At 32.9% G+C, this 15,426-nt stretch overlaps 2 protein-coding genes across 6 annotated transcripts; one reads left to right on the forward strand and one right to left on the reverse strand.

Moving 5' to 3' along the window:
• Window positions 1–420: 420 nt before the first annotated feature.
• On the forward strand, window positions 421–1,686 carry LOC130653716 (alpha-(1,6)-fucosyltransferase-like). Its single transcript, XM_057456231.1, has one exon. It carries the CDS (start codon window positions 421–423, stop codon window positions 1,684–1,686), a length of 1,266 nt encoding a protein of 421 aa, XP_057312214.1.
• Window positions 1,687–5,503: 3,817 nt separating this feature from the next.
• LOC130654878 (uncharacterized) lies at window positions 5,504–12,498 on the reverse strand. 5 transcript variants are annotated; one of them, XM_057457525.1, is made up of 5 exons: window positions 12,481–12,498; window positions 8,656–8,820; window positions 6,229–6,650; window positions 5,897–6,139; window positions 5,504–5,804 (listed from the first exon to the last, which is right to left on the reverse strand). In XM_057457525.1, exons 2-5 carry the CDS (start codon window positions 8,786–8,788, stop codon window positions 5,766–5,768), a joined length of 837 nt encoding a protein of 278 aa, XP_057313508.1. In that variant the 5' UTR covers window positions 8,789–8,820; window positions 12,481–12,498; the 3' UTR covers window positions 5,504–5,765. The 5 variants fall into 5 exon arrangements, with proteins under 5 accessions (XP_057313508.1, XP_057313507.1, XP_057313511.1 ...); XM_057457524.1 differs by lacking the exon at window positions 12,481–12,498 and having other exon boundaries at window positions 8,656–9,066; XM_057457528.1 differs by lacking the exons at window positions 8,656–8,820; window positions 12,481–12,498 and adding an exon at window positions 7,778–7,994.
• Between the last annotated feature and the right edge of the window lie 2,928 nt (window positions 12,499–15,426).

Here is a 15,426-nt window from a genome sequence, read left to right on the forward strand (position 1 = left end):
ATGAAGATGTTTGCTAGGACTGGTCCTAGAGGCGAGCCCATTGCTACACCATCAACCTGAATATGCAGTTGGTTGTTAAAATAATGGTAGTAACAACACGAAATATCCGTTAAAATAAAATAAAAAAGATGTCATCATCAATCCAACTTCTCGCACTTATTTTTATTGTGAACCCTACGAATATTTTCAATATAAAACATTCTTACTCTTTTTTAAGCACGTTTTTTCGTCTATTCCCTTTTCTAAAAGTATAAATAAGTGAATGACAGCGACAATAAATAACATTGCTATATTATATGCCAGCATAACGTATATGGTATTTATATTACAGGTTTTCAAAACGACATTTAAATGATGAAATGGAAAAGCACACTGTCAGGAGTAATAATTGTATTATTCTTCTGTGTTGTGACTCTTATGATGCTAGCCATAGACAATTCACTCTTCATAAAGTCTCATGTGCCTATTTTCACACCAATGAAACTGCCGGCTCCAAGTTTCAACTTAACGTTAGAAAATATACATCATACAATTTGGAATCAGATTGAGATGTTGCAAGAGGAAGGTGACTGTGCGAAGAAGAAAATACTCCATTGTGAACCTTTAAATAACTTTGCCGGTTTTGGATCAATGCTTCATCGTTACGGTGCTTGCATACAAGTATCGTTTGCTTTAGGAAGAATGTTTTTTATTCATCAGAATGAATATAAACACTTTGGAGGGTTAACAGAGTGGTTACGCCCCGAATCAAGAAAATGTGGATATCTTAAAGATAAATATTTATCATATAGTAGCAAGTGCAGTTTGAACGACCCAAAATGCTACCTTCCCAATGGTTATGATATTAATAATACCTACAAAGTTGTAACTTATTCACCGCAACCAGGATTTCCCATGCCAAGAAACATTCCAGGAACTATACCCCCGCAGGTAGAAGAGATGTTGTTAAAATTGAGTGTTAGCGACCCGTCATTTTGGTTTGCATCACAATTTTTGGGTTATTTGCTGTTAAGACCCAACAGTAAATTTCAAGAAAAGATACTGGCTATGTCGACAAGGCTTAATATTTCATACCCGTACGCTGCGATGCATATAAGACATGGGGACAAACTCATCTGGGAAGCTAAATATATTAACGAGAAAAAGTTCATTGAACGTGCAAATGATTTTTTCGATAAGCTGTCCTCAAATGTCACTGACAGAAAAATATATGTGGCAAGTGACGATAAGGCTATAGAAGAAAAACTTGGAAAATATTCAAGTCCACGGGAAAATATTTTAATGCTTCCCTTGGCGTACAGAGAAAAAGGTTTTTTCTCCTATTTCCAAAAAAATTTTCCTAAAGAGGTGTTAGAGACTTTTCTTATGGATCTGCACTTTCTTGTTTATTCGAATTTTACAGTTTGCACATGGAGTTCTAATATTGGCCGTTTAGTTAATATTCTTAAACACGATATTCCTCCTTACACAGCTAGAAACAAAGTAGTATCAATGGATGTTACAGAAAGTTCATATGAATTTTATGCGTTCGGCTACAGCAACAAAACTAAGAACGACTTTCTCGTCTCAATCAACCAACACCGCGTTTTAAATGATTCCATAAAATACAATGTTGGACAGTTGTTTCGGAAAAGCGATAAGAAATGTCAAGGAGACTTGCTGTTAAGGGTATTCATAGTGATTTGAACGGTTGTGTATACGCCGGGGATGTTGTTCCATGGCCAGGTAAGCCCATCTACCACTTTTACCGACAGAACTAATTGGGTAGTTTTAATCACCTGTTCTGGTATGTTTTCCGCATGTTTTAGGAAGTAGCTATAAAAGGACTACGCGCTTTTTTTGTAAAAACGATTATATAAGAACACGAACTTAATATTTTGCCGAAGAATAAAATCAAAATAAAAACGGCTTTAGGCTTAGATTATTGTGTTTAAAATAACAACCTGAAGTGGAAATTTGTTAAAATAAGAACATCCATCCAGATGTGAATTCTCTTTTAAACTGATCACATTTTCTAACCTACCATATAAGTTCCATGAGTAAGAACAAAATGGAACTGGATTCTAAAGTTGGGGATTTCGTCACCGCTATGCGGGGTAGAATCTTTAAAATCGCAAGTTGATAGATATATATATAAATACTAGCTGCGTAACGTTGAACGTTCAGTTAAACCGAGCCGTACAATAGTGTTTAGTACAGGTATACTTTACTACCTACATCTATTGAACTAAGTAAAATTCCAAATTTATCGTAATATAAAAGAAACTATATTTAAAATACGAAATATTTTACAGTGATGTTAAACAGATATTGGTGAGGTAGAATCGAATGTCAAAAGTCTTTCAAATTAGCAACCAAGCTTAACAACGAAACATTTAACGTTACTACAGTCAGGACAAGAAATATTTTTTCCCGGAGCTTTTCTTCGTCGATATTCTGTAGATGATGTGTTAGATATTCGATATATTTAAAAATATTCGATAAAGCAATTTACTTGCTATAATAATGGTATATATCGATATGTATGTAGTATTTATCGCACAATGTCAAGAAAAATATCGGAGATGTTTTTTGAGTTTTTTAGGTATAAAAACCGAGCATAATCCTTGTAATTTGATATATTCGACCGATGATTGTTTAATTTTAGTTACGGTTTCATATAGTTCTTTGTTCAACAGCGAATACAGTTATTTCATGATAGTATTATGTGATTCTTTCATTTGATTTATGACAAATTTCATAATTTATAAAAACAATATGCAAGAGCTCATTCTTAATCGAATAAAAGAAAAAACTTCTTCAATATGCTTGCCCATCGCAATTTACAGTATTTTCAGAAAAATAATAACTTTACTCAACGAATTATTAGGCTATCTGGAAAAAAATATAGGCCTTTTGCACGCTATTTCAGCCAATCAGAAATATTCGCACTATAGAATTGAAAAATAAGTAAAAATTTACATTCATTTTTTGGTAGAAAATAAAAATATAGCATGTATTTTGTGCAGATTAGTCAATCAAACTGCGAGAAAAAATCCCCATATGATAATGGTATATATTGATATATTTTAAATATATTTTGATTCTATTGATTGATTTATTGAATTGTTATTACAAAAAAAAATGAAAACAGAAAATTCGTATCCCGACGAATAAACAACAGGACACCCGACTTTTTCTTTTTTGCGAATAAGTTGTTGTAAATATTCAAAAAGTAAACCGTAACTTCAGGCCTGTCATCATCCTGTAGTGTATCACTTTGTTACCCATTTTGTTGCACTCTCTAATCCCAAGCCTATCGCAATTTGTAATTACCCGACCTGATTTAAGTAAGCGAAAGTTTAACGTCATTGGGGTAAATACATACCAACGCCGAGTTCTTTATTCTCTCTGACTATAAAACTATGTCACATTATTGATAATACAACGTGTACTTCAGTTGCAATACTTCCGTAAAATTTAAACACAAAAAGATAGCTATAAATGGATACACAACGTTATAGGCTGTGAGCTGAGAGACATTAAAAGCTCTTAAAAAAAACTTTCGTACCCCATATCTAGGGGCAAAGGTTTCTTGATATAAATTAGCGTTTTTAATTGTGCTGATTCCAAGAATGAATGTTACCAAGCTGGTAAACCCGCAGTTTTCCAGTAATTAGCGATATAAAATTAGCTTATCGTGCATTATCGTGTTCTTGTCGATTTTGTGATTTCCATTGTTTTAAAATCTTTTTATTACGATTGACATCGTCAGCTATACATTTGAATAAAATATATAAAAAATCTAAAACAAAAATAATTATTATATTCATAATCTTCAAAACAAAAGCGATAAATAACAAACATCGTATTTTTTCGAGTGTGCACCGATAACCTAAGGTTTAATGGTTTTTCTTCATCCTTTTACTGCAGAGCCAGTAGAGTTACAGTTAAAGTGATAAATCTTAACTTAAAACGACTTCATTTCACTATCGAGAGCTTAAAATCGAATCATATCTCAATTAAAACAACACGATACACTACAGTACAATAAACAAAAACACTAATTCACGGAAGTATTTCTATGTCACCATCACACTCCTCCATCAAAAAGTGGACTTCGTCCATGCTGTTATCCTCATCACCCATCTCATCACCAGAAAGATTAAAATTTACAGACTATTCAAAGATGCAAAGTGCTGTTTCCAAACAGAATATTGCATCTGCTCTCTTAAGTAATACAAGGACCTGTATTTATGGCTCTTGCACATCAACATTTTTTAACTGCCAGCCCCCAACATTAGAAGCGTATTTATCTGGATGATTGAAATTAAAAATGCTATTTTTATATCCACAGATCTTCTAAAAAACAATATTGAGGCAAATGTATATTTTTTTTCTGAGAGCTCAATTCGCAAAAATAAATACCGTAAAAGTCACTTTTTTTGGACGTTTAATCGCAAAAATTAATATCGCAAAAATTTATTTCCGCATTAATTTATACTCTTAAGGACTGGAAATTCATAAATTCTTTATAAAATACATAAACGTTTTTATGTAGGTTCGTTCTTTTCTTGAAATTGCATGGTTGATGATGATATAACAGTGTTAGGTCACAACCACTGTATCTTACGTGCCTACGTATGGTTTACACGTCGGCAAGAAAAGGATGCGGCGCGGGGAAGTTATGCAGGGTGGTTATCTCCAAAGCAATTCGCTATTCCCAATCTGTAAAGGTGCCGTCATCCGTCAAATAGAGAGTTGTGTAAAGAGAGTTGATTTTAAGAAAAGATGCTGTTTTGTGATATCCAAAAAAACTTATTATGGGGGGTGATAATAAAGAGGAGGTGGGTCTCATTCTCAAATTTTGATAAAATGGGGGGTCATTATGAAATGATTTTTTTAAAATTCAAAAGAGTTATTATTTTAAGAGCACATAAGTACAGCTGATATTTTGTACTCCACAAAATATACTCAAATAAATAACCAACTACTTTTTTAAAATTTGATTTTTCTTTCTTTATCATTTATATCAATAAAACAAAAGGAACAACAATAAATGCAGTAAATTCAAAAACACGAAAAAAAATTACAAGTAGGAATTAAATGGAAATAAATTTCAGAAAAATGATGACGTCATTACACCATTTTCACTATGGCAAAATATTACACAAAGACTAATGACGTAATTTCTAATCACGTGAACAAATATTTATACAGATTTTAGTTACTTTAACACAGACAGAAATTAGGTTCGTCTTTTTTTTGTTTTAGCATACATAGTCACGAGTAATGAAAATGACGTAATTTGTCACCAATCTCCCTAATATGTACATACATGAAAATTAGACATCAAAAATCGGTCTAAAAATAACCGCTTCAGCAAATCAGGGCTTCTATCCAATGCAACCATTAATCAAAGTCATTTAATGCTTTTTAGACCGAGTAGTTATAAATAATAGCTTTTAGCCTCGAAGTAACTAAACGAGGATTGACGGGAAACACAGTTAAAGAAAAAATAATATAAAAACAATAATTTAAATTTTAAAAGTAAAATAATGAACACGTTTTCTTGTTTTTACAAGATAAATTTCTTCAAAAAATTATTTTAATAACAAGGGAAATTCATATAAAACACAAATTTCACAGCTTCAAACGTCCGAGAAAGCTTTTGTTGGCTTCATTTCTTTATATGATGTTTTTAGGCGATTAATTATTACGCATGCATATAGTGGCTTTAAAAATCCGGTTCCCAATTTGATCCTATCCGTTTTTTCCGATTGATTCTACGATGCTTCGGAATCTTTCTTTTTTACAAAGTTGACCTGAAAAAAAAACGCTTACAGGGTTGACTTTTCTGAAATTTTTTAGCCAAACAATATTCAACACAACAAAATTAAACTAAAATTTTTCTTACCACGTCCTCTTGTTGGGCGACCTGTTCTGCAAACGCACTTCCGACAAATTGCCGAAAGTAAGCGAAGGTGTTGACACTGACCGATTTTGTGGTTGTGATGACTCGTTTACTCAAATGCATTATGAACATGAAGTTCGTCCAATTTCGGTCTTCCCCTATTAAATCGTTGACATGTGCTGCGAACACTTCGTATGATAGATTACCGTTCGTACGCAAAAATGTTTTTAAATCTTCTTCCACTATCTACAAAGTTCAAAAAATCACTTTCACATAGGGGCTTGCACAAAAACAAATAAAAAAATAAACGAGACGTCAAAAATAAACAATTATACCTGCATTCGGCCACCGTATTCTCGTTCGATTTGATCACCAACATTCGCGATAGTCTGCGCCGCTTCACGCAACTGCGCTTCTGTCGGTCCCACTGACTGCGTACGAGGTCTCACTTCGTCCGGAAACTCCACGTACTCCTTTCTCTCTTTTTTTGTAGCTTCCTCTTTTCGCGTATATGCGGAAATATATTCAGCCTCTCTTAATTCATCTCTCTCAAGTCTCGTAGGCCCACTTGCATAATCTCGTTCCACTCTAGACGGAGGAGAGGCAAAGATTCGTTTTTCAAGCTCCAAACTTCTTCTTTTTACTTCTATTTCTTGTACCAACCTACTCGTATCATAACCAGGAGCTCGAGGAAATATTGGCGAGTCATTAGCTGATTGGAGCCGAGCACCAGAGTCGCGTTGCAAACCTGAATAAACTAAGAAAAGAAAATACACATAGAAAAAGTAAGAAAAACATGATAAAGATGGAGGGATACAATGGATACAAGCTAACTTGCAGGAGGAAGGCTACTTCGTCGATATGATCGCACCATTTTGTAACCACAATTTTTTATTTATTTTATATATTTCTTTTCTGTCTACATACGATAGTTTTTTTGATTTGCATATGACCATCATATATTGGACAGGCTTTTTTTAACAAAACTGTAGGAATGACACACAGTGCCATTTATAAAACACGAATTAATTTATAAAACAAACAAAAATAACTACACAACAAAAAAGCATGACAAGACCTAACAGGTTCTGTTGCCATGGAGATTTTAAAATTTAAGAGAACCTTCAATATTGTTCAATGAAAGCACAAGAGAATAAAAGTATCTAAAAAATAATGGAAACGAAACAACCGAACATAATTTCAAAATAATGGAAACGAAACAACCGAACATAATATCTCACCGAGTTTTTTTTCAAGTTGTTGAAGAAAAGATTTCCAACTAAAGAAAGTTTCTGACATTCGGAAATTGATAATTATTTTTTTTAAATATTTGGTCTGTAAAGCTCTTCTGTCGAATTATAAGCCTTTCAGCTACTGTACAAAAAACTTCGTGATTATAAACGCAAAGTTTTGCATTAATATATAAATTATTGAATATGTAATGACGTCACGAGCGATCTTCCCAAAACAACTTCAAAAATATTATGCAAACAATAAAAACAGTTGAAATGTTCATTGCTCGAATGATTTGTCGCCAAACGAATTAAAAAATTTCCAACAAATTGCGACGATTTTATTAGTAGAATCCTTATACTTCAATTTAAAAAGCAAAACGAGTTTAACCATACTACTTAAAGAAGATCATAGAATTTTTGTAATTTTACAGCTAAACCTATGCCTAACACGAGATGATCGTGTGTTGCCACGAAAAATACGAACAAATCATGCTGAGAAAACCAGTCTAGTTGTCCAGACAGTTATTGACGTCAAACGAGAAAGCATTATTTTCGGTGTGGCGACGTCTGGTCTACGCGAAACGAGAAATCTAACGAGCCTTATCACCCGACTATTAGCCGAGTAAAAAAACAAAACAGAAAAACTAACCTCGTTTTATACGCATTCTTATTTCATCACTGTTCGATTACCTTACAACTTTTGTTAAACGTTCGCTTCCCTTAAAAATCCACAGCTCATGTTTTTCACACAGGCCAAAGAGATATCTACTTGTTTTGACACGATGTCGAGCATATTAAATGTGAGAAACTTACGAGTAAAAGAGAAAAAGGATAAGTTTTGGCTCAGTTTCTCTCAATGTAAACAAACAGTATGTTCAAAACACACGTGTTTGGACAAAACATTCGAAAATTTTTTAAGAAAGTCAAATGGGATTTTCCATTTTCTAGTTTTATTTTTTTTTTCAAACGATGCGTAAATTGAGAGATAAAAAATAATGCTCATAGTGCACATTCCATTGTTGATACATAGAGAATTATTTTTTAATCTTCTCTTTTACCTTGAAAAAGGGAAGTTTAACAAATACATAAAATATTGTGTAGTAAATGCACATAATATTGAATGCTGTAAATCAAGGTGAAAAATTTGACCAAAACATTCTTTAAGATAAGTTACAACAAGGTCGTTTTAACTTTTTAACGTTTTAGATAAACAACAACAAAAACATGTAAAGCACATGTTGATTAAATTTCGTTCAAATTTTTGCCCTATTTGTTGCGACACCCCACATTCTTGCATTGTACTTTTCGAAAACATTTGTTTATTGTTTCTTTTGAGAAATTGCAAATCTTAAAGTGAAACAAGCAAGAATGCACACACACACATTCACAAACAAAAACAAATAAGGAAGTGCATGAAATCAAAGTTAATACATTCAAAGATTTTCAACATTTTTAGAGATGGCAGCTGGCATTAAACAAAGCATAACGGTTCCTATGTAACTTTATTACACAGAATGAAAATATCACCTTCTTGGCATTCTTTGGAAGAAGCTTTTTTCATCTTCAGTTCTTCATATTGATCCAAGTTCAAAAAACAATCAAATAAATCTTGTGTTTGACGCAAGCATTTCTCAAAAACAAATGGTGTAACTGGAGCCATGATTCTTAATTACTACTTTATCTATTTTTTAACTAAAGAGTAAAATTATATATAATTAACAACCATGCCAGATTGGAAAACCAAACAAACAGATGTTTCTAAAACAGGAGGTATACTGTCCATTGAAAACAATTTCATCCAACTTTTAAAAATCTTACTGAAAATAACATCCATCTAGTGTTTATATATACTAAAAAGCAAAATGGAAGGGAAATTCTAAACTTCAACTACAAGAAGTAGAACTGGGAAGTTCCACAAAAGTTATTCAGCTAAGCAATAATTTGGTACAATTCGATGAAAGACTGAAACAATAAAAAAAGTGAGGATTTCTTCTAAATTGCAACTTTCTATTTTTTCCTGTACATCAAGGTCATTTTCACTCACTAAAAATACATGAGAAGTAAAACCTTGTTCCCTGCACAATGTACAATGTACTTTAAGAGAACCCTGATATATATATGCTGTACAGTCATACTCAGATGGCCATCATATGATTTACCTCTGCAACTTTAATTATTATTAATGATCTGTAATTAATGATTCTGTAATTAAGGACGAAACTGTTTCAGCAACTGACATAAACATGCAGACAACAAAAAAATACAGTACAGTACAAATCAGATTTTCAGTAAGGTCTGCAATAAACACAAGTTCCCTAAGTTCCCTAGTAAAGTTCTATATTGCTTATATTTTTTTAACTTTGATATACAAAATTTTTATTGGCTTCTGAATAAGCCGTGTGTTTCCTAACGAATCAAGGGCGAACAAAAGTTCAAAATCTGAAACAAAGGTGTGAAGCAAAATGCAGATTTTCTTCTCTAACCAACTACCAGAAATACACATTAGAAATCTCCTACTGGTACTAAAATAAGAATTCTTTAAATATATTCTTATAGTTTCTTTTATTTTTTAAGGGTTTATTATCCAATTTGTTATAAAAAATGCATGACAAAAACAATGTGATTTTATTTTTCTTGTCATTTCCTGAAAACACACTGATGATGTTCCAATTTGTCACATGAATGATTACTTTCAGATATATGACAGAGTTAATTGATTTTCATCTGTAGTGTTGAGCTTCATGTAAGTACTGCCATTTTAGTATGTTTAATTGCATAACCAAACTTGATACATTGACTTCAGCCAAATAAAATTATTTAATGGCATGTTGCAAAAGAATTTATGCAATCAGCTTTTCCCTGAGGTTCAAATTAGTTGCTCTAAAAGTCAACCACATGACAGTGCATCAGGCACACAATCAATAAAAAATATATACAACGAGCTCGATTGGAATTTGCTTTTTGGTGATTTTTGTAATTCTTTGTTCCCCTTCCCCTTTAACAGCTTTTACTATTTTTGAACTTGCTTTTTATATTGGATACTACTTGTGAAATACTAAAAAGCTATGCTTTTATGCTGAAAATGATACTAGTTTTCATAAAAACAAAACAAAACAACGATATTGGTCTATAATGTTTATATACTAAAAAGCAAAATCTGGAATAAAATTATATTGATACTGGACAGCCCCAGAGCAATAACGAACCCTGCATTTCTAGCCCCCTGCAGCACTGTAAACAACGTCTAGCCAAGCCTTTACTTTAAATTTGCCTAAAATAGGTTGCTAGAACATTCACACAAGCAGTAAGCCTTGTGACAGAAAAAACAATGATTTAAAATCTATTTTTTAGTTCTTCTGGGTTCCCAAATCAGTAAATTGGAACAAAATCCATTAGGATGCTTGCTTGTATTAAAACAACAAAATCTTAGATTGAAGATTAAATTCACACCCAAAACAAGAAGCATAGTTAGGGTATAATATATTTATTGGAACTGTTATAGATTGTAGATTGATGCCTTTTGATTTATATGTATATATATATTCAAAATTCATTTTAAGTCCTAAGAATGCCTTTGTGTGACAAAATGGATTGAAAATTACTTTATTTTATCTAGCGCCCGCCCCCATTTTTTTCCTGGCCACGCTGATGCCAGATCCGAAACAGCTTACTGCTGAAAATGTAAATAACAGAATTTATCTATATGAAAACTTTCACGGTTTGCAAATGTCACGTGATACTTGTAAACCAATTACAGGTTCATATTTTTAAAGGTAGCCATTACAATTTGAGGGAAAACACACTGTTTACGCGGCCAGCTCTTCATTATGGGGGGTAATTTTTCATAGAATCTTTGAATTCTAACTTCAAACTTGACATATTATGTAGTTTTAGGTAAGCTTTTGCTATATAATTTGGCTTTACTTTAATTCAGATACTTGTAGTTCGTGTTTAATCAAAGCATCTTCTGTGAGAGTTTAATCGTGAGAGACCCATGTTTTTCCTTAACGGAAAGTGGTACCACCTAACATTCCAGCCAGGGAAAAACTCTGTTAACATGCTAAGTCTGTTAAAAGCAGTACAACCAGTTGCCATGACTTCCTCTATTCCCAGAGCTATAGCCCCTTTCACACTAATCATGGTGAACAACTGAGAGGAGTCACTTACACTTACACTCTGGATTTAAAAGGACCTAGAGGTGAGTTAAGCACAACTGATTAGTTGGTGTTATCCGATATATATAGTTATACAATAGGTACATATATAATTACCCACATATACAGGAATAAGTTACAAATCCTTTTGTAACTTATTAACTAACTAAACAGAGTGCTGACTCCCTAAAAGCGCCCTATATGCGAGGGCGTTTTTCTGGGTGTTTTTCAAGGTTTTTGTCTGTAACCACCTGGAGAAGCGTGAGTCCGCCCAAAACCACTAGAATTGTGCTATAGCAATTGCTTGGCGGGCAAAAAGAGTCAGGCGCTAGGTGAAGTGAGGTCTTTTTTAGTCTGTTTCCTCTTACGAAAGTATCATTATGACTTTTTATGAATATATGTCAATCAGAAGTTATTTATCTACACTCAATAATATGTTAAATCCTAACTAATGTTTTCATGGAAAAGAAATTGGCTAAAAAAGACCTTCCTTTGGCAAGCTTCTGCTTAGAGCAAGGACTTACCGTAAAACATTCAAAAAGGTCTATAGCTAGCTAGCTACCTAAATTTCCGCACTTTTCTTTGATATGATAGCGATCTTTCTATTCTTGGATCCGGGTTAACATGCTTGAAATTTTCTGATTATTTTCAACAAAAATGACCTAGCTACATACTTAAATTAAGCACCAAAATTTATGAAAACATGCACATTTTCAAGTTTATACACTAAGTACAACTGCCTCTATTAGTAGCCAAACTTTTGATGTTTTATAAAGAAATGACCACAAAAATTAACTGCAGTGAAAATTTTCACTGCAGTTAGATATTATGGTCCAAAGCCTTATAAAATTTAAAAACTTTAAATTACAATAAATCATGTTCTAATAATTTTTTGGTATTTTAAATTTTCTATGTTATATAATTTTTGCTCTAAATCTAAATATGCCACTTATTTTCCTTGTTTTCTTTTTCAAAATTTGATAATGTTAACCTGAATCCGAGAATTATTGTATCATAACCCTGTAATCTCTCAACAAATCTCTAGTTAGCTAGCTAACAAAAATTGGCATGGTTGTAAGGTCTTCTTACACAGGGATTTGACTTGTGTAGCCAGCTACAAATTTACAAATCACGTAAAACTTTAAAAAAGCACATAGCTAGCTAGCTAAACTATATGATTTTTACTAAATAACTATACCTTGATCAGCGAACTTTTGAATGGTTCTATGATTTTGTTAATCGCACAACATGTAGCTACACTAAATCAATATCACTAAAAACTCTTCTTTCACATCAGTAATCCAAGCAGATTGAAAGGGAAAGTACCGTTTTGTCTTTGCTTGTCACTTTTCTCTTCCACTCTGTTGTGATCTTTTTGTTACGTACAAGATGGTTTAACCCTTAGTATTATTACGTCATCTTTTCAATTGTTTATCGCATATGTAACAAAAATCCCAACCTGTCTAGATCTACCGTAATTTAACCCTGGGGTGACAAATCACTGCATGATGATTTGATTTCAGGTTCTGAAAGATAATAAAAGTACCCCATATTATTTATCTGTTACTTCTTTATATGAGATCCAAAAGTAACCTTGAATTAAACGAAGTCGTTTTTTTGATCAGAAAAAACACATTTCGTCCCGAGGATTTTTCCTCTTTTATCAAATCTCTTTTGTTCTCTTTTATTAAAATATAAAATCCTCGGTACGAAGTGCGTTTCTTATGATCAAAACGATTTCGTTCAATTTAAAGCTACAAACACTTTCGGGCTCCGTGGAAGAGGTCCCGGACGTTACAGACAGGCACTTTATAAGTCACGTGACGTTTCATTGAAACCCAAAGACAGGATAAAAATGGCGCAATGTATCACAACCGCGTTCCTGGATGAAAGATTAATAATCGTTTCGGGTAGGGTATCTTGTGTTCTAAATCTTTTGTTTAATAATAAAAACACTCTAGACTAGTATTTTCAGCGTCTAAAATTTAAAAAATATCAATCTTGAAGCATGTTTTGTTGATGTGATTAGTTAATATATAAACAAGGAAGTCAGTTATTCCGGACAACTGTATACGTGACGTGTAAGCCGAAGGAGAGTGAGAAAAATAGCATGGTGTTTATATATGAGGCGAGTTGGCGAGCTTGTCCAGGCTGGTTTGGCTAACCAAGATTCAAACTAGTAAACTTTTACTAAAAATAAAACGTTTTTATATGAGAAGTGAGCCAGTCCTCTATGCCGAGATCTTGGTTGAATTAAACCAGATCCTATCAAGGTGGGGTTTTAATAGTTCAAATCCAGTCCGCTTAACCGAGGTTTATGTATATATAAATACAAGCTAAAAAAACAGCCGCCAAGTGAGCCAGATTCACTTGCCTAGCTTTATAAACAGCTCCTCATTTGTGGACTAACTTTGCTATTGTTGCTGCACGCAATGAAAGCTAGTTTTTTTCAAAACATTAACCACCTTTTCAGAGCTTATTCTTATTTTTAATGTAAAAAAATTTAACTTTATTTTTCCAAATTTGTTGAAAATAATATTAAGTAATGTGAGTGCGTAATACAAGTGATTTATACTTTTACAAAATCAACACTTACCACCGATATTATCACTTCTTAAGCTTATATTTCTTCTTATGTAAAGCCAAACCTATTTTATGGCCAGCCTTTTCATCTGAAAAATAAATACAGTAACCTCCTGGTTTTAAAACCTCCTTGCTCCTGGTAACTCGAACACCGGATAACCCGAACTTTCATTATCTCAAACCATTTTCTTGCGTCCCCTTGACTTTCTTTAATACTTTCTTATCAAAAACTCCGGTTAACTCGAACCTCTGGTAAATCGAACATTCGACCCATATTTAGTCCCCACTACTTAGGCTAATTTCTTCGAATAACTCGAACTTTTTACTCGAGAAAAGAAAATTATGGCTTCAGTTGAACATTCGCTCAGTCGAACTATATTCCTTTAAATTTGTCGTCTGTAAAAATATTCGTTACCTTTAAAATAATTCGTCACTTTTTATCAAAATTTTTTTTTTGCCCGGGCTATCTAGAAAAGAAAATTAGTTTTTTTCTTTTCCTTGATTTATATTTATTTGCAAAAAATGAATCCTTTTTCTCAGAAACGAGAAAATGTAAAAACTTTTTCTAGATGTTCATTAGTTTTTATTTGCCAAAGATTTGACGTAAAAATTCTTACGCGTTTCTATTTTTTCCGCATTCTTTACCTCTACATGGTAGCATAGAACACCGAACGGTATTTTTAAGTTACAAAGTACTTAACCTTCGGTGACAATTAATTGTCAGTAAGAAACGCTTGTCGTCAAAAAATATAGTATAAAATTTCGTCAAGAAGAGAAAAATTATTTTTATTTTTGCCAACTATTTTTTGCTGATAAAGTATGCGCTATAATTTTTAATCATTTTTCATTGACTTTCATATTGGGTCATCAGCCTGCATCTTGAATAAGGTTTATTCAAACAAAGTTCAACATAAAATTGCTAAGTTTGAGCCAATAATGTATTAACGTAACTGATATATCCTCCATCTTGTAAACTGCATGTAACTTCGGCAAAGCCAACTTCGTTTCCAAGGCTCTTCAACGCCTTAATATTGTGGCGTCAGAATAACATAGGCGTAAAGGAGCACTGTGACGAGGTTGCAGGTAAGCCTCTTATGTAGCGGACATTCTTTATAGCGGTCACCTCTGTACAACGGACACTTTTCTCAGGAACAGATGAACTGACGGTCACACTCTCATAATAAATTACTTGTACGTGTAAAAAAAATGTCTGTGTCAAAGGTCTATTTCTTTCTTTTAAATGTCCATGGTTCATGCTCCTACTTTTAAAGAACTTTTTGCAAGTTTGGGTTAAAAACCTCGCACCCAGGACTTTTTAGAACAGAACTGTAAAATCTAAAAAGCGCTCGGCAAGAGTAGTTACTCTTTTTCGAGCAATGGTTTTCAGCTTCCGTGTTAGTATTATTTAGTTATTTTGAGTGGTGATTTGACATATTTTAAAATCTTTGAGGTTAAAAAGATTTTTCAAGTTCCCTACACTTTATTTGTTTTTTGTTAAGCATTTTGGTTTGTATAACTTATCCCAGTACACAAATATGAATTCAGTGGCCAAAAGTGAGAG

Source organism: Hydractinia symbiolongicarpus, chromosome 8 (assembly GCF_029227915.1).
Source record: "Hydractinia symbiolongicarpus strain clone_291-10 chromosome 8, HSymV2.1, whole genome shotgun sequence".
Classification (NCBI taxonomy): domain Eukaryota; kingdom Metazoa; phylum Cnidaria; class Hydrozoa; order Anthoathecata; family Hydractiniidae; genus Hydractinia; species Hydractinia symbiolongicarpus.

Bases quoted from the DNA above. Each gene is read 5' to 3' on its own strand.
- LOC130653716 (XM_057456231.1), top strand. From the start codon at position 421: ATGCTAGCCATAGACAATTCACTCTTCATAAAGTCTCATGTGCCTATT.
- LOC130654878 (XM_057457525.1), bottom strand. From the start codon at position 8,788: ATGGCTCCAGTTACACCATTTGTTTTTGAGAAATGCTTGCGTCAAACA. The intron at 6,651-8,655 runs GTGATATTTTCA...TTCTTTTCTTAG, and splicing joins TTCCAAAGAATGCCAAGAAG to TTTATTCAGGTTTGCAACGC. The intron at 6,140-6,228 runs GTATAATTGTTT...TGAACTTTGTAG, and splicing joins AATACGGTGGCCGAATGCAG to ATAGTGGAAGAAGATTTAAA.